The sequence below is a fragment of the Amblyraja radiata genome, chromosome 19 (assembly GCF_010909765.2).
Source record: "Amblyraja radiata isolate CabotCenter1 chromosome 19, sAmbRad1.1.pri, whole genome shotgun sequence".
NCBI classification, from domain to species: Eukaryota; Metazoa; Chordata; class Chondrichthyes; order Rajiformes; family Rajidae; genus Amblyraja; species Amblyraja radiata.
Genome location: NC_045974.1, coordinates 7012975 through 7033190, shown reverse-complemented (window position 1 = coordinate 7033190; position 20216 = coordinate 7012975). Strand labels below are relative to the sequence as shown.

The 20216-nt window shown below is 43.6% G+C and overlaps 1 protein-coding gene across 1 annotated transcript in view; it reads left to right on the top strand.

Annotated features, from left to right (window-relative positions):
• bicd1 (BICD cargo adaptor 1) overlaps positions 1-20216 on the top strand; it is a 140905-nt gene that overhangs the window by 110099 nt on the left and 10590 nt on the right. Inside the window, exon 8 of the mRNA XM_033038371.1 lies at positions 16408-16483. Coding sequence (XP_032894262.1) covers positions 16408-16455 — 48 coding nt within the window. The 3' untranslated portion in view covers positions 16456-16483. The remainder of the gene's footprint in view (positions 1-16407; positions 16484-20216) is intronic.

The following is a 20216-nucleotide window of genomic DNA, read 5'->3' as shown; positions in this document are numbered from 1 at the left end:
AGCAGAAAGACAGAACACGATTACAATCGAGCCATCCACAGTGTACAGATACATGATAGAGGGAATAACGTGAATAATGTTTCGTGCAAGTTACCACGATGGCATCTGTTGTGCTTCTGCAAGTGGGAATTTAATTGTTCTGTCACATGACAATAAAATACTCTTGACTCTTGAGTCCACAAACTTTGTTCCAGTTTTCAGTCTTGTAGAGGATTTATTGAATGGCTGGAGCCCTGACGGGCCACAGACGGCACAATGGGCTAAGTGTTCGGCTGGCAACCGGAAGGTAGCTGGTTCGAATCCCGCTTGGAGTGCATACTGTCGTTGTGTCCTTGGGCAAGACACTTCACTCACCTTTGCCTGTGTGTGTCCTTGGGCAAGACACTTCACCCACCTTTGCCTGTGTGTGTGGATGTAATTATGTGAAGCACTTTGGGGTCAATGCAAGTTGACTAAAAATGTGCTATATAAATAAAGAAATTAAAGAAATTAAATTAATTAACACATTCTGGATGCAGCAACGTTCTAGTTTCCCTTGGGGATGCAAGGAATTGCAGATGCTGGGATCTTGGGAAACATCTGTCACGTTATATATAGTATTTCCATAAGTTGTAGGAGCAGGGATGCGCGGGGATCACTGGTCAGCACGGATTCGGTGAGACGAAGGGCCTGTCTCCACACTGTAACTTCTAAACTAAACTAAACTAAACGAAGACCAGATCTTTCTGATGAAAGGAAATTATCCATGCTGTTGTGAAATAGTTTTCCCACCACACTTCGTGGTCTGAGAATTTTCACGTGCAAGTTGGTGATAATAAATATTAGTCCCTGTTTTAGAAAATAACATTATCACATAACATTACTAAAGTGAGGGGCAGCTGACTGAACCCTTTCCGTTTTACCAAGGAAGTGAATGGAAATATAAATCAGGACTGAAAACAGATGTACAATCTCATGTTAGACACAAAAATCTGGAGTAAATCAGCGGGTCAGACGGCATCTCTGGAGAAAGGGAATAGGTGGACACAAAATGCTGGAGTAACTCAGTGGGCCAGGCAGCATCCCAGGAATAGGAATAGGTGACGTTTCTGGTCGAGACACTTCTTTAGACAATCTCATCATTTACACTAAGTCAAGGTCTAGCCATTTTCCCTCAGAGGAAGTGTTTGTTAGTCATTGTTTAAACATTGATGACTCTTGAGTGGGGCTAATATTGAGAATAATACGGGGTGCATCAGAGTGGTGACTACATTGCATTGTGTGGTTGTGGTGTTGGTGGGGTGGGGTGGGGTGGGGTTGGGTGGGGTGGGGATGGGGTTGGGTGGGGATGGGGTTGGGTGGGGATGGGGTTGGGTGGGGATGGGTGGGGGTGGGGATGGGTGGGGGTGGGGAGGGGTGGGGTGGGGTGGGGTGGGGGGGGGTTGGGTGGGGTGGGGGTGGTCGTGCGTGTGGGATGGGTGAATGGTTGCTGGTGCCTAAACAAAATGGATCCAACGCTTGTATGCAATTCTGTTGGGTGTTCCTGGGGTCCAATAGTGTGCTGAACCCCTAGACCAGGGATTCCATAAGACGGACACAAAATGCTGGAGCAACTCAGCGGGTCAGGCAGCATCTCTGGAGAAAAGGAATAGGTGACGTTTCGGATCGAGACCCTTCTTCAGACTGAGAGTCGGGGGGGAAGGAAACCTCAACCACCTCTCTAATGCATCCTGTATTAAGCTTTCCTCATCTCTGACTCTCAATCTGAAGAAGGGCCTGGACCCGAAACGTCGCCTCTTCCTTTACTCCAGTAATGCTGCCTGTCTCGCTGAGTTACTCCAGCACCTTCAGTGTAAACTAGCACCTGCAGTCCCTTCCTCGACAGGGATTACATAACCCTGACATCGTATTGAACACGTGTGTTGAATACTCTCGGAATAAATCGAATCAGTATATTTTAAATGTTCCTGCTTTTCTTTCTGTGCTCTAGCCCAGTTCCTTCTGTCACCTCTCTGTTTTCATTTGTTCGGTTTACCTCTGTGTTTGTTGATGACTGACAGTGAAACAACGCACGTCCTGGACTGGAACTTTAGTTTAGTTTAGAGATACAGCGAGAAAACATGCCCTTTGGCCCACCGAGTCCGCGGCAACCAGCGATCCCCGCACACTAACACTATCCTACAAACACTCGGGACAATTTTACATTTAAAGCCAATTAATTTGGAAACCTGTACGTCTTTGGAGTGTGATAGGCAACCAAAGATCTCGGAGAAAACCCATGCTGGGCACGGGGATACAGACAGCAGCCGTAGTCAGGATCGAACCCGGGTCCCTGGCGCTGTAAGGCAGCAACTCTGCCGCCCTTGTATAAAACACGTCAGATTGTGTATCTCTGCCTTCTGAATCAAACACACCTCAACTAATGTGGAAACCTGACCAGATGATGAATATACTCTTTCCAATTCTTCTACTCACTCTACTCAACAAAAAAAAGCACAACTTTTAAGACTATCAGTGTAGAATTGCTTGCCAGGGTGAATCTGGCATCACTGATGGTGTGCCTTAAAGCACCACTGTCTGACCTTCAGAGATAGTAATCTTATTGTACAGTGCTGGCCTTCTTCCAAATGAATTTTATGGACTGTTAATTCACTCCCACATCAGGATTGTTAAGTCTCGGAGATGCACTTCCAGCAAGTAAGGGGGGGGGGGGGGGGGGGGGGGGGGGGGATGAAAACAGAACCAGCTCTGTATATTGACTAAGATTTGTATGCAGAATTCTGGAAAAATTAAATATAATTTTTCGGTTAATAAAACACGGATAAATCTGACCGCATGTTCCTAGCTGACTGAAATTTTGCCCAAGTACTCTAGAAATGAATCCACTCAGAATACAAAATGATCACAACTAAAATTCATATCGTTAACACGAGGTTACTCTAATAATTGACTGCAAAATCCTAGCAGCTTAATAAAATAATATTCAGTAATAACATTTGACTGTCAACGGCAATAAGCAGTATTTTGTTTTTTAAAAAGTGTCGCCACATGGTGGTATTAGTTATTCCTTTCATGAACTGGCAATGGTGGTTAAATTAGAATGTATTTGAAGGACAGAATTATTTTTATTAAGTCGTGGACATGATCTGTGTATCAAAGGTAAAGTTGCTGTCAGCTATATATATATATATATATATCCATCTCATCACTTGATGTACCTTGCACACAATTCATTTACCTTCAATGCACACTGTTTCTTTAATACCAACTAACAAGATGCCTCTGAACTGTTGTATAATGTATTTGTAAATTGAACTGTAAATAGCAGGTATCCAGACTTATATGTTAAATATTATTCTGTGTACTGTGTTAATGAAACCTAATACATCATTAGACTCCAATGTTTGTTTGTTATTTAACTTTCTGCTAATTACTAACATCATTTGTCAAATATTTCCAGAGAGATTTAGTGAGGATTAACTTTTACGTTATTTAAATGCTTTAATTATTATTAAATGCCAAGATCTATTAAATATTAAGATTCAAGATCCTTTGTATCAAAAAGTTTGTGCCCAATTTACACAGAGCTCTTTGCGAATTAGGATACAACTGCTCACTTAATATTTGGGTTTTTCGTGCTATTGGGATATTGCTAGCGAACTTTCTTTTGACTTGTATTTGTCTGGAAGTTGATGGATATGGACAATTGGTCAGTGGTAAGTTTATATATATATCGGGATTTGATATTGTAGTGGCAAGATTTATCTTGTAAACTATACATTCACCTAAGGGTAATTGTGGAGACACAAGGAACTGCAGAAGCCCTGTCCATGTTCTCCAGAGATGCTGCCTGACCTGCCGAGTTTGCATGATGCTGTACACAACGAGAATCGAGGGATGTGGAGATGGGGCAGATGGTTGGAACTGAGTAGAAGGTCAACCATGTTCTTAGAGTCATGGAGTGATACAGTGTGGAAACAGGCCCTTCGGCCCAACTTGCCCATACCGACCAACGTCCCATCTATGCTAGTCCTTCTTGCCTGCATTTGGCTCATACCCCTCTAAACCTGTCCCATCCATGTACCTATTTAATTGCTTCTTAAATGTTGTGATAGTCCCTGCCTCTTCTTGAATAACAGAGTGAGGAGAGGACATTGAACGACCTAGATTGCTCTTGAATCCGCATTCTCCAGAGATGCTGCCTGACCTGAATTACTCCAGCACCTTGTGTCTTGTTTTGTTGATACTTCTTCTTGTGAATGAATGAAGACATTGGCGTAGAGACAACAACATGGCTGCTCAACACCCGGCTTGAGATCGAGCTATTCCTTCCGTTTATTTATGTTTCATTCGCAAGAAGAGGAAGTTGTTAATACTAGTGCCCTGCCTCAGATTCTTCCACTCATTGACTGTTATTTGAGGGGGCGGGTGATGTTTAATGGCTGCTGCTTTAGAACATAGAACAGTACAGTACAGCACAGGAACAGGCCCTTCGGCCCACAATGCTTGTGCCGAACATGAAGCCAAGTTAAACTGATCTCATCTGCCTCTACATGACCCCTGTCCCTCTATTCCTTGCACGTCTGTGCCCCCATCTAAAGGCCTCTTTAACACCACCGTCACATCTGCCTCCACCACCACCCCCTGGCAACGCTTTCCAGGGCTCCGCCACTCTGTATTAAAACACTTCCCCCACAAATCTCCATTATAGTTTAAACCTTCTGCCTCTCACCTTATGTTGGACAAAGCTCGCCTGGGAAAAAGTCTCTGACTGTCTACCCTATCTATGCCTCTTATAATTTCATATACTTCTATTGTCTCCCTTCAATCTCCAACATTCCAGAGAAAACAATCCAAGTTTATCCAATCCAACTTTTCTTGGGCTTTGATTTGTCCTTTTGCATACCATTCATTCATTTGTTCTTTGTACCTCTTCGTATCTCCAGTTTCTCTCTCCCCTGACTCTCAGTCTGAAGAAGGGTCTCGACCGGAAACGTCACCCATTCCTTCTCTCCAGAGATGCTGCCTGGCCCGCTGAGTTACTCCAGTATTTTGTGTCTGTCCACGTGCCTGTCAAGCTCTCCTGGTAGCTAACCCTTTAATCCAGGCGCAAGAAATTGCAGGGAATTGTAGACGCAGCCCAGACCATCACACAAACCAACATCCCTTTCATTGACTCCATCTATACCTCACGCTGCCACGGCAAGGCCAGCAGCATAATCAAAGGTTATTTATTGGTCACATACACCTAGGTGTAGTGAAATGCTTCTTGCCAATGCAGCACATAAAGAAAGAATACAGACATAACATTAATAAGAGATTTAACCATAAAGAACATCCCCCCACAATGGCTCCCACCATGAGGGAAGGCACAAAGTCCAGTCCCCAACCCCAGTTCACCCATAGTCGAGCCAATTGAGGCCTCCACAGTTGCCTCTACGGAGGCCCGATGTTCCTGGCCATTCTCGCCGGGTGATGGTGCTCCGGCGTCGGGAGAATCCTCACAGCGGCTTGGGACACCTGGAACGGCCGCTTCCTTACCGGAGACCGCGGCTTCCAAAGCCGACAAGGCCGTGCCGGTTGGAGCTCCATTACTGGCGATCTCGTCGCGAGATCCCAGGCTCCCGGTGTACAGTTCGGTGCCGCCGCCCGCAGCTGGCCGCTCCACAGTCCCGCAGCTCCGCGATGTTGTTCCCGGCGGTCTTCAGCTCACCGGAGCTCCAGCGCGGCGACCCGGACAAGGCATCGCCCGCTCCACGATAGCGCTCCAGCGCTGTGCCGCTGCCGAAGCCGTGGTTCTGGGCGGTCCCCGACAGGAAACGCCGCTCCAGGCCCGCTGGTAGGCCGCGAGGACGGGTCGAAACTGCAGCCCGGAGAAAAGCTGCCTCTCCGACCAGGTAGGGACCCTGAAAGGTAGTTTCCCCCTCCCCCCACCCCCCACATAAAAAAGTCTAGAACTCCAGAAACAAAAACACTTTAACTAACTAAAAATAAGAAAAAGATGAAAAGACGGACAGCTGCTGGCTGGGCAGCCGCGCACAGGTCAGCGCCCCCTGTTGTACTATCAAGGACGAGTCGCACCCTGGCCACTCCCTCTTCTCCCCTCCGCCATTTGGCAAGGGGTACAGGTGTGAAAACGCACACCTCCAGATTCAGGGACAGTTTCTTCCCAGCTGTTATCAGGCAACAGAACCATCCATCCTACCACAAACAAAGATCAGTCCTGAACTATTGTCTACCTCATCGGGGACCCTCGGACTATCAATGATCGGACTTTACTGGCTTTACCTTGCACTAAACGTTGTCCCCTGATCATGTACCTGTACACTGTGAATGGCTCGATTGTAATCATGTTTTGTCTCTCCGCTGGATGATTAGCAGGCAACAAAAGCTCGTACCTCACTGTATCTCGTGACAATAATCTAAACTGAAACTAAACCGAACTGAACATTCTGGTAAACCTCCTCTGCACCGCCTCCTTGTTTGTTAATGTAGTGGGAAGCGGTAAACTGATCCCGTAACTAAACCACTCACTCAGTTGGAGATTCAGACTGGAGAGTATTGAATCAAACCAGACTAAATACATCTGCCTGAGAGTCTTGAGATCATTTCTATGATCTGCACTGTGGTGAGCATTCACATGATTTGATTATTGGTCAATATTGCTCTGCACAATGTCCACTGTCCCAAATTATAAGCAAATAATGCAATGAAATCCATGACCTTTACAGTAATGTACAGCTGGTGATTCATCAACCTAGTGTTGATTAGCATTTACTTGTCACTTTGCCCCTTTCAGACATTTCTTCAATAGTTAAGTCAAAAAAGGACTAGACGGACCTTGCCTTTCTGTCCTGGGCCTCCTCCATGGCCAGAGTGAGTCCCACCGCAAATTGGAGGAGCAGCACCTCATATTTCGCTTGGATAGTTTACACCCCAGCGGTATGAACATTGGCTTCTCCAATTTCAGGTAGTCCCTGCTTTCTCCCTTCTTCCCCTCCCCTTCCCAGCTCTCCCACAGCCCACTGTCTCCGCCTCTTCCTTTCTTCATCCCGGCCCCCCCCCCCCCCCATCCCCACACATCAGTCTGAGGAAGGGTCTCGACCCAAAACGCCACCTATTCCTTCCCTCCATAGATGCTGCCTCACCCGCTGAGTTTCTCCAGCATTTTTATCAACCTTGCCTTCCAACAAGTTCAGTTCTGCTGTGAGATTTCTTAATCTCCCCAATATATTTTAAAAAAATGATATGTGAACAAAATACTTTGAAAATATTGAACTGACCAAGGTGGATATTGTCTTTTTAACTGCCATAACCTGACCCAGATCTACATCTGATCGCATCTGACAACAGGAGTCATTCTGTTCTGCAAGAGTTCAAATGGTGCTTTATTGTCACATGTGCAACGTGCTGATGCGCAGTGGAGTTATTTTCTTCAAACAGTCCAGTGGAGTATTGCCATACCATCCCCGATCAGCAATTGTCCAGAAATAGCCCACTGATCCCGCGTGCAAGAGGCGCCAGGATTCGGCACAATTTCCCAAAGTCCAGTCCATGCTCCAGTTGTTATGAGCGGTGCCCGATCCAGGCGAGGCCCAGGCTGCTGCAGGGCCTCCAGCCATCGCCTTTCCTTGGTCGATCACCAAACTCGGGTCCCTCTCCTCCCCCTTCATCCTTTGTGACCCAGGGGGTGGGAGCCTCCCGCGGGCGACCTTGAGGCCAGACCCCGGTTCCCTCACCTCTCCCACCGACCTCACTCCTCCGTCGTCATTGCCAGCTCCTTCCTCCCGCTCTCTGGCCTTCGGGGAACGAGCAATGGCGGCTCGGCCAACTCCACCTGCCAGGTGGAATTCTCTGCCACAGAAGGCAGTGCAGGCCAATTCACTGGATGTCTTCAAGAGAGAGTTACAAGATTTAGCTCTCAGGGCCAAAGGAATCAAGCGATATGTGGAAAAAGCAGGAACGACGTGCTGATTTTGGATGATCAGCCATGAATGGTGGTGCTGGCTAGAAGGGCCAAATGGCCTACTCCTGCACCTATTTTCTCTGTTTCTAAGTGACGGACAGGTGGTATTTAAAAAAGGGACGGATATTTTACTCCTATTGTCCTTCAGAGTAGATCAGTTTCCACATGTTGTCCACTTGCCTTTCCAAACCCTGTGGAATCCCTTCGGATGGCTCCAGGCTTCTCCTGAAAGAACCATCCTGAGTAGGAGATGCCAGCGGTGCCCACCTACTTCCTGCCAGCAGTGTCGACCTCTTGTCTTTCCTTCATACCCATATTTGGAAATACGTGTCAACCTCTCTCTGTCATTTTCAGTCTGCTTCTTGAACAAAAACACAGAAGCAGTGAAAACACAAACCTCCAGATTCTGGGACAGCTTCTTCCCAGCTGTTCTTCCCAGGCAACTGAACCATTTTATCACCAACAAGAGAGAGGCCCTGACCTACATTCTACCTCATTGGAGATCCTCAGACTATCTTTAATTGGACTCTACCTTGCACTAAGCGTTATTGCCTTAATCCTGCATCTGTACACTGTGGACGGCTCAATTCAAGTTCCAGCGTTCAAGAGAGTTTATTGTCATGTGTCCCAGATAGGACAATGACATTCTTGCATTGCTTCAGCACAACAGAATATAGTAGGCATAAATAAATACAGAACAGATCAGTGTGTCCATATACCTTTGAATATATATATATATATACACACACACATAAATAAGCATATAAAGTGCAATAGGCTATTAAAGTTCAGATTTTTGTTTGAGTTGAGTTTAACAGAGACAGAGACTTTAAGATTTTGCCTTCCACCACAGTGAGGAGGTGTTTGGTGAACTCACTGTGGTGGATGTTACATTTGTGTTGATTGTGTGTTTTTGTCATTTTTTATTTTTTATTTTTTATTTTTTTATTATATGTATGACTGCAGGGAAACGAAATTTCGTTCAGACCGAAAGGTCTGAATGACAATAAACGAATCTAATCTAATCTAATCTAAAATCTAATAGTCTGATGGCTGTGGGGAAGTAGCTGTTCCTGAACCTGGATGTTGCAGATTTCAGGCTCCTGTACCTTCTACCTGAAGGCAGCGGAGAGATGAGTGTGTGGCCAGGATGGTGTGGGTCCTTGATGATGCTGCCAGCCTTTCTGAGGCAGCGACTGTGGTAGATCCCCTCGATGGTAGGGAGGTACAGTCTATTCGCTGACTGGATAGCACGCAACTAAAAAGCTTTTCACTGTACCTTGGTACACGTGACAATAAACTAAACCAAACTATTTTGCACAATTAGTTCCAGAGTATAATTGATCGCCATGGAATTGAAATAAATGTAAAGATAGGATTTATCTTGTATAAGCACATTACATTCGAGCTGGAAGTTGATGTAGATGTAATGTAAACTGGCAAAACTGTGAATTTTTATATCCTTGCTATAGCTAGATAAATACATTGGGAATAGCTGTACAGTGTGTACTGTGTATACTCCGTACAGAAACACTGTATGCATTACCTCCAGCTAGCACAAACTCTGCACACCACCATAAATGTGTCTTCTGTAACATTCTCCAAGTCCCTGCTCTTGCATGGAAACCCAATGTACATTTTCATCAAGTGAGGACCTCACTTGTCACCATCTGTTATGGTCTGAGTGCAGGTAGATGGGACTAGGTGAGTGTAAGTGTTCGGCACGGACTAGAAGGGCCGAGATGGCCTGTTTCCGTGCTGTCATTGTTATATGGTTTGTTATATGTTTATCTTCATATTTGGGATTGGAAATAAACTACATTTCCTCGCTCCTCAGCCCTCGAACTGACATTTCAAGAAAAACAATCCCAAATCATGACACTAGTTTAATAAGTTTGAAGCCAAGCCGAATGGTGGATTTGCAGGCATTGCAAGTTAGAAGCAAGCGTAGGCCACTCGGCCCATCGAGTCAATGCTGGCGTGCGTGGCTGATCTAACAGTCTACCTTTAGTTTAGTGTCGAGATACAGCACATAAATCGACCCTTCATCCCACCGAATCCGCACCGACCAGCGATCCCCGCACATTAACGCTATCCTACCCACACTTGGGACAATTTACACATACACCAAGCCCACAGGTGTCAGGGGTTACGGGGGAGAAGGCAGGAGAACGGGGTTAGGAGGAAGAGATAGATCAGCCATGATTGAATGGTGGAGTAGATCTGATGGGCTGAATGGCCTAATTCTGCTCCGATCACTTATGATCTTCTGCACACACATGTTGACACTCGGAAACTCTTAGAGTTCTGATTGTGCAAGAGAATTTGGGGAAATTAATGCTGGTATTTGCAGGCTCCTTGTTTCTGCTTTATTGTCATTTGGAGAGCACTTTGTTCCACTGAAAATGTTCAACTGTTGTAGAGTTCCCACGTTGAGATTTACTTGGTGCTGGAACAGACTCATTAGAGCTGCATGAATGGCAGAGCGGTATTTTGTTTCTTGTGAAGGAACTGTTTGTTCTTGGCATTTGGCAATGCTGATCTGGCCAATGTGTATTAAATAAACATTTGACAAATTAAGTAAGGCTCTGGTGCTCAGTATTAGCTTTGAACCTCTGCCATTGAACCATCAACCTGCTAAACTGTGGGGAAAAAAACAACTTGTTCTTGGTGAGAAGGGATCCAGCTGATCAAACTGCATCATTCCTTAAAGCCATCACTGCCATTTGCCACCTCTGAGTATTCTCGTCTCATGTCTGACCGTCCGAAGAAGTGTCTCGACCCGAAACGTCACCCATTCCTTCTTTCCAGAGATGCTGCCTGTCCCGCTGAGTTACTCCAGCATTTTGTGTCTCTTGTCATCTCTGACTCAGGACAATGAGGCTTTACTTCAGCGAGAAGTAACCCATCCTGCCCTCATCAAAAGCAGAGAATCCAAGATATCTTGGCATTCAATCGAGAGCGGTCACTTGCTCCAATTTTGGTTACATTTAATTGAAACACGACCAGCCTGTGTAGTTTAAACACTCATGACTTGGCCACATTGATCTAAAATCTGATCTGGTGCAAGAAGTCATTTTGGAATTTGGTTGAATTTAACTCCGAATGAAGCCTCACCCACATTTGCACTTTGTGTCCATTCTGTTAATTGGTTCCAACATGTTGCTCGCTGGAGAGAAACTCACTGTATCTGAGAGGGGTGGTATTTATTCTCTGCCCCCATTTTTTTCCATGTACATCCAGTTCTATAACTATCTACCACGCCCCCGTTCTTAGAAATGGTCTTGTGGTTCGATCCACCAAGAGCAGACGCAATGGTGGTAAATTTCCTGACCATCTACTGTTAACTTTGCCACTGGCTTGCTCATATAAGACTTCAGACTACAGATACAGCATGGAAACAGGCCCTTCGGCCCACCGAGTCCGCGCCGACCAGCGGCCACCCCCTACAATAGTACTATCCTACACACTAGGCACAAGGTTCAATTTTTACCAAGCCAATTAACCTCCAAACCTGTTTGCCTTTGGAGTGTGGAAGGAAACCGGATCACCCGGAGAAAACCCACAAGGCCACACGGAGAACATACAAACTCCATACAGACAGCACCCGTAGTCGGGATCGAACCCGGGTCTCTTGGCGCTGTAAGGCAGCAACTCTACCGCTGTGACCATTTGGGTTTTCTCCGGGTGCTCCGGTTTCCTCCCACACTACAAATGCATACAGGTTTGTAGGTTAATTTAGCTTCAGTAAAATAAATAGTAAATTGTCCCTAGTGTGTAGGATCGGGCTAGTATACGCAGTGATCGCTGATCAGTGCAGACTCGGTGGGCCGAAGGGCCTGTTTTCACGCTGTACCTCTAAAGTCTAAATGCAAAGTGAAATGCCATTCCGTGCACTGAATTCCTAATGGAACATGATTCATCAACTGATTGCTGTTGTAACATTTATACTTCATCAGTGTTGATTACTAATATAATTGCAGGACTACATTTTTCCAGTAAAGAAGGACTGGAATTTAAACATTCACTTTGCATGTTAATTTTTGGATGTCCCAGATTGCTTTTAAGGCAATTGAATAGCTCTCCGACTAGTTTCACTATTATCAATATTATTGATTGTATGCCTCGATGTCACCATTCTACATTTCCCCTGATAATTGTCCCCTTTGATCTGTGTTTTCACACCTTATCCTTTCATATCTCCAAGTCTCCCTCATCCCTGACACTCAGTCTGAAAAAGGGTCTCGACCCGAAACATCACCCATTCCTTCTCTCCAGAGATGCAGCCTGCCCCGTTCAGTTACTCCAGCATTTTGTGTCCATCTTCGAAGTATTTTTGAAGTGTAACACAAAAAGCTGGAGTAACTCAGGGGGGTCAGGTAGCATCTTCTTCAGACTTCTTCTGTCTGATCCTGACCCGAAACGTCACCCATTACTTTTCCCCAGAGATGCTGCAGAATTACTCCAGCTTTTTGTGTCTATCTTTGGTTGAAACCAGCATCTGCAGTTCCTGCATATTTCTGAAGTGTGCTTGGTGCTAGATTGCAGGAAATACAGCAGCTAATCTTCAAATGGGAAGACTCCACAAATAACAACGTGATGGTGACCTGATCCACTGTTTTTGTGAAGTTGAGTTTGGGATACATATTGACTAGGACACTGCGATCAACTCTGATCCTCGTAATGAATGAATGATATCTTTATTTCGAACGATTAAAAAAAAAGAAGAAAAGAAAAGATGAAAATGAATAAATAAAAGGGAAATTATATATATACATACATATATACATAAATACATACACACATACATACATACATATATACATACATACATATACACATATACACACACACATATACATAACATATATGTACATACATAAATAAAAAAATCAAAAGCCAATTTCAACATAATACACATTAGACTCGTTGGAAAAGGGATAGGAAGAAGCCTATGCTTGTCAAGTCCTACCCCCATTCTTCACCATTAACAAATGCAAAATTCAATAAAAGTAATCAAGTATTGCCGTGAGATCTTTTACATTTACCTAAACGAACATGAGGTTTTAACATCTCATCCAAAGGACACATAGCGTGTATCTATTTCAATCAGTTTACTGGGGTCTCATTCATTAAATGGTAACCAGGTAACCCTTATCCAAACTGTTCTAAAATCCCATGATAATGACAGTGTAGTGTAGTGCATGCGTCACGAGAAGTGAGCGGGCAAGTGCAACAAGTATTTATTTTTGTAATTAATATATTTGTAATTCATTTATTAGCCAGGCACATAAACATACAAGGAATTTGACTTGCGAACTGTCATAGACTGCCATGTACAGCGCCTGTGGTCATGCTTTAAGAAAACAAGTGGTATTGTCGTTTAGAAAATTGGGAAATGTTGTTCCAAATGTACAGGTTATTGGTGAGACTGCACCCGGAGAACAGTGGCCCCTGTATCACAGGGAGCGGGGGGTAACATTCCTCAAGAACGGTTGCATCGTCGTTTTCCCTAACATGAAGCCACATCATCTGTACCTTTCTCAAGAAAATCTAGTTGAAAAATGTAAATATTGTGCTCTTTTATTGATTTTTTTCCTGCTGTATCCCATGAGAGCGGGTGTTATTCCCTCTCTCAGATCCTTGTGAATTCTGTGAGGTGCGTTTTCCTTGTGATTCGGCAACATTGCATTCACCGGAGAGAGATTTGCTCGGTGAACCACCTACTCCATCACTGTAGCCATCAGAGTTTCCCCCACATGAGTTGGGGACATTCAGAGGAAATACGTGGATGCTGCGCATATTTCCGTACCTTAAGGGGCTGCCCCACTGCGGCGACCTAATCCGCGAGTTCAGAAGAGTTTGCCCTCGACTCAAACTCGCAGCATGGTCGACATGTGGTCCTAGGAGGTCCTAGGAGGTCACTGGAACTCTCCTTCATGCTCGAGGGAAGTTCCCGAATACCCGTGGCTTCAGTTTGGTTGAGGAAAATTTTTCAGCATGTTGAAAAGTTTTCCGTGAGTAAATATTGGTCGGCATGGTTCTTTTGAACTCGTAGTACAGTGGAGTGGGGTCGCTATTTAGTTACAGGCAGTTGAGGGCAGCCATGGGCAATCTCCTTCGCTGACCGGGCATTTTAATTGGCTTATTGGAGTTTTCAGGACCAAAGAAAGCCGACCGGTAGGTTAAATGCCCGCTAAACTTTATTAAACGTTGTCTGACTTCTTAAAAGTTTCTCCACTACTTCTCCCCCCCTTCCCTCCCTTGTCCCCCCCCCCTTCTCTCTCTTTCCCTCCCCCCCCCCACTCTCTAAAGGACTTACCGTACACTGTGCAGCCGTCTTTTACTTTCCTCTTCATCGAGGGTGTGAATTTCAGACAGCGCTCCCCTGCTTTCCCTGGCCCCCGTCTTTGCTGTGTGTGTGTGTGTGTGTGTGTGTGTGTGTGTGTGTGTGTGTGTGTGTGTGTGTGTGTGTGTGTGTGTGTGTGTGTGTGTGTGTGTGTGTGTGTGTGTGTGTGTGTGTGTGTGTGTGTGTGTGTGCGTGCGCGCGGTCAGTCAATCCAGCTCGCGGATATCATCGCTGACGGTCGATCCAGCTCGAGGTTTTCCAGGCGAGTGCCCTCGAGCTTGAAGGTCAAAGACACTCTTCTGAACTGGCTGATTAGGGCGCCGCAGTGGGACAGCCCCTTTAGATGGTCTCTAGGAATGAGTCTCATCAAAAACATATGCAGAACATTAATGAATAACGATTTGGTTTATTTCCCTCAAGCCGTGTCGCAGGCTGTCATGGTGACTGAGTGCTGCTTTCAATATCCTGTCTCATTAATTGTGTTTCTTTCTCCAGCGGTGAGTGAAGATGCAAAGCCAAACAGTTGTTAATCTGAAAATGTTACAGTCACGGGCCCGCCTCTTGCTGATCATTACCAGGGCTGACACACATTGTACACTGCCTTCATTTACAGCACAGCATGTATTTCAATGGAAAATCAGCCCCCAAATCCCACAGGAGCCATCATTACTCGCCACGAACAAGTGCTGTATCAGATCAAGGGCGGCATGGTGGCGCAGCGGTAGAGTCGCTGCCATACAGCGCCAGACATCCGGGTTTGATCTTGACCACATGTGCTGTCTGTATGGAGTTTGTCTGCTCTCCCTGGGACCACGTGGGCTTTCTCCCGGTGCTCCGGTTTCCTCCCACTCCCCAAAGACCTACAGGTTTGTGGGTTCATTAGCCTTTGGTAAAATTTGTAAATTCTGTGTGTTGGATAGTTTTCAGTGTGTGGGGGTCGCTGGTTGGCACAGACTCGGTTGGCCGAAGGGCCTGTTTTTGTGGCGTATCTCTAAAACTAAATCAGCATAATAAACCTGACTGTGCTTTTCAAGTAGGGCTCGAGGACCATGCAACACTTGCTGCTTAAAGGATGGCGAATATTGAGTAGAAGAATTTAGTTTTTCAAGCGAGTAGCTAATGTTTCTTTCTGTTGAGATATTATTGCTGGGGTATCATAGTGATGGTGATGACGATAGTTTATTGTCACATGTACCAAGGCACAGTGAAAATCTTCGTTTTGCATACAATCCATTAAATTCATACTATAGATATCATAGATAAGTACAAAAGTGTGTTTGCAGTGTTCTAGTAGACTTCACTGAGGCAGTACACAAAGAGTCGGCACGTTTCTGGTGCCGACAACGTTTCAAAGTACTTAAGAGGGCAGGCTTATCCTGACCTGAAAGGCCTGTTGCCATGGCGGCACCGATCCTCTCAACCCCCCGCCACCATTTTGAAAACGGCCCTTTGTCCAGGGTCCACTGACCTCCTCACTGACCTGTTCCCGGTCTTTGGGGTCAAGCGGGACAAGAGCTTCGGACGGCTCCAGGTGAGTTCCCAGGCCCGCGGTGGGCAAGCCAGGCCTACTGTCAAGGTGTGGCCGCGGCTCGGCCGGAGAGTCGTCCGCCCTGCTGGGCTGAATGGGAGCTACATGAAGGGCCCATTAATCAAACCGATGCACAGCCTTGTGATGTTATTAGCCAGCTCCGATGCAGTAAGTTTGTGATCATTAATTCTGTGTATTAGCGACAGCAGTGGAGAGATCTGTTACAGTATACTCCCAGGGAAAGTGCACTGTAGTTGTTCATGAACGTATAAAACACAGCTTCATAAAGAAAATGTCAAATTGCATCCATAGCCAACATGACTTTGTGATGTTAATGACACAATCCTAGTTACAGGAGGTGGCTATGATTTTGTCTGCCTTCGTTCCAAAAGGCCAGAATTCATCTACGTTTGTTTACATTCTGCTGCACGAAAGCTCAGCTATAGCGTGTCATTTGAATAAACCAAACTGTACAGCAAAAGGAAAACTCCTCACTAAATCTCTCGGTTCAACCTTTTCTATTTACTAATCCACTTTGCTGTGCCGTCTCTCTGTATATTTGTCTAATTTGTCAGTTTTTTGTAGATTGTCAGCAGTCTGCTATCTCCGTACCGCCCCACTGCTCACAACTAGACAGAGGATGTGACTCAGAGACGGAAAGGTAACGTTTTAATTACCTCCGAACCCCAGTCTGAAGCATGCATTGTCCATGGCGTTCCTGTCCAGAGCTGCCCATCTTTGCGTTTTGGCCAAATGCTTCCTTCACGCCTTTTACTGCATGTTGGGATTCACCTTTGATGGTTCATGCTTCACAGTGTCACTTTAGTTCCAGGTTCCACACTTGTTTTGCAGTGCATTTTACCATCGTGACTAAACTAATGCTCCTGCCATCCCTGTCAACCTGTGCAATATCATAGCTTCATTTGAACCATTCTGTGCCCAGCATTCTCTCTTTGTTCCTATCTGTTCGTTGAACTTTCTTGACAAAAAAAATCCAAATTGAACATGGTGACTCTGAACAGACTTCTTGTTTGGCGTATTATCCATCTGAAAGATTGAAAAGTCATCATGCCGTTATAGTGAGGAGTGTTGTACTGTGACGTCTCACTCACAGTTCAGCTTTAGGAAGCTTCAATTTATACAGACATCCAGACTTATTATTAACCAGCTTAGCAAGATTATACCAAAAATAAATTATGCAAACCACCTCAAATTAGCATGTTTAAGAAAGAACTGAAGATGCTGGAAAAATCTTTTTTATTAGCAATCGTCCACTTAATAACCAACAGAATATGGTGACATGTGTTGTGTTTACCAGTTGACAGGTATGGTGCTTGTTTAGCAAGATGACAGTTTAAAAATATATATATATATTTCCAGTGTGTATATTTTTTAATACAATATCAGATGGATAATTTAAGTATTGGATAATAATTTGAATTTAGTACAATATCAGATGAGGATGAATTTTAACCACTGGTTTATGGTGACTGAGTATACACTATTGTAAGAGTGGACACTAGTATAAGATCTTTACAGGTTTTGGGTAATAAATTCTACCCATTTATCCAAGGCTGGCATGATGTGTGACTTGCAGGGGGATATTTTTGTGTGTCTCACTGCCATTGATAGGCGGTGGGAAGAACTACAATGAGAGAACAAACTGCAGCTACTGTTTTCCATTGGTAAAAGGAATCTAAGCTTACAGATAAAGTACTGTAAGCTTACAGATTGCAGTTCGGACATACAGCATGGATACAGGCCCTTCGATCGCCCGTTCACACTAGTTCTATGTTATCCCAACTTCACACCCACTCCCTACACCCTGGGGGTAATTAACCTACAAACCCGCACATCTTTGGGATCCGGCAGGAAGCCGGAGCACCCGGAGGAAACCCACGCGATCCCCATAACCGCTCTCCCGTTAAAGGTTTGACTAATAGTGCATCTCTCTCCAGCAACAATCTGAGATTGAACCAGACTATTTGGAACCTCGGTGAGCCGCATGTTGAGTTTGGGCCAATTGACTATTATTTTGCCCAGGGTTCTCAATCTGTATTCCACTGCCATACTTTGCCCAGCATTAGCCTTTCTGCTGGTCAAACACTCATCCACATTTTGTTATTTGACTGTTCACTGCCCTTCTAGTCAGTATTCCTCAGCACACACTCTGTAACATTCAAATCATACAAAACTCAGCCCACTTGTATCCTGGCACCTGGCTGATCTGCCAAGGTCAGCTCCCATTAGCACTTGGCTTAAAATCCTCATTCTTGCATGTAAAAAGCTTCACATGGTCTTGCCCCTAAATCCCTGTCATCTCTAATAGTACAATCTTCTGAGGTATCCACATTCTCTCAAATATAGGCTCTTAGCCTATTTACCTTATGCCGAAGTAATATTATTCCATCATCGGTAGCTGAATCATTAGTTGCCACAACACTAAGCTCAGAAATTTTGCTTAAATGAAGATAGACACAAAGCGCTGGAGTAACTCGGCAGGTCAGGCAGCATCAATTTCATGAAATGTCTTTCCTCAACCTTGTTTTCCTTCTTTAAGCTAATCCTTTCCCTTTGATTAATCTTTTGGTTATCTGCATTTTTACCCACGTATCTAGTTTGCTTCAAGTGTTTGTCTTGTAACTTTTCTATTAAATACTGTGCCATTGAAAATACTACATAGATACTAGATTTTTGTTACATCTGTGTATAGATGTCACTGGTTAGATTCTCTCAAAATATAAATGATACATTATATTAATTAACTATATCCACTGAGTGGCCATGGCTATTCAGAAATTAGTAATTCATAAAATTAGAACAGAGACAGGAGAATTATTAAAAATGCCCAAGGATATAAATGATAGATTTCTCCAATACTATCATAACCTTTATTCAACTAAAACCGTAGCACAATCAGAAGGAATAGCAGATTTTTTAATAAAATGTAATTTAAAAGGTTTAGATTCAAACGATAGAGAATTATTAGAAAGGGAGATTACGATAAAGGATATTGAGGAGTCTATTGGCTCTTTAAAAAATGGTAAAGCAGTAGGACCAGATGGTTTAGGTTCCGAATTTTATAAAAAAATTTATGATTTGCTTAGCCCACGTTTACAAAGACTGTATGAGTATATCTATACTCAACAGAAACTTCCAGACACTTTAAATGAATCAATAATAACACTTATTCCTAAAGCTGATAAAGATCTGGAAGACCCGGGATCATACAGAGCAATTGCACTTTTAAATACAGATCAGAAAATTTTAACTAAAATACTAGCGCATAGATTAGGTACAGTGATGAATAAATTAATACACCCTGACCAAACAGGCTTTATTCAGAAACGGTACTCATATTATAATCTAAGAAGATTATTTAATATTATATATTCTAAGAGAATTATTAATGAAGATCTAGCAATAATTTCACTTGACGCTGAAAAAGCATTTGATCAGGTCGAATGGCCTTATTTATTTTCGGTGATGGAAAATATGCAGCTAGGGGAGAAATTCTGTACATGGATAAAACTGTTATATACAAATCCCACGGCTAGAATATTTACAAACCAAAGGTTGTCACCTAAATTTAGCCTATCTAGAGGTTGTAGACAAGGATGCCCATTATCTCCATTATTATTTGCGCTTGCTATTGAGCCACTGGCAGAAAGAGTTAGGGGGCATCCGGAAATACATGGGTATAACACAAAGGACACAGTGAATAAAATTTCTCTATACGCAGATGATGTATTAATTTACATTACAAAACCAGAAATTAGTATTCCAAACTTATTAAAGCTAATAACCCAATTTGGTTCACTTTCAGGATACAGAATAAATTGGAATAAAAGTGAAATTATGCCAATAAGGGAACATAACAAACAGACAATACAACAATTTCCATTTAAAATAGTAAATGAAAAATTTAAATATCTAGGTATTTATGTAACTAAGATATATACATCATTATTTAAAGCAAATTTCCCCCCATTACTGAACAAACTACATAAGAATATTCAATACTGGAAAACACTTCCTATCTCAATGGTAGGCAAAATCAATGCCATAAAAATGATTTTTTTACCGCAAATACTATATCTTTTTCAGACAATTCCGATATATCTGGCAAAAAATTAAAAAAAAAAATTGGACTCTATTGTTAATGATTTTATCTGGGATTATAAGAATCATAGGATAAACAAAAGACACTTGTGTAAATCAAAAATAAATGGAGGCTTGGTTTTACCTCATTTTTTGTTTTATTTCTGGGCAGTTAACATTAAAAATATGAATTTCTGGTTGGAAGAAATAGATCATCAACCAGACTGGTTAAAAATGGAAAAGGAAGATTGTTTACCTTTTGATATCGGTTCGATATTATTTGCTACGTCTAA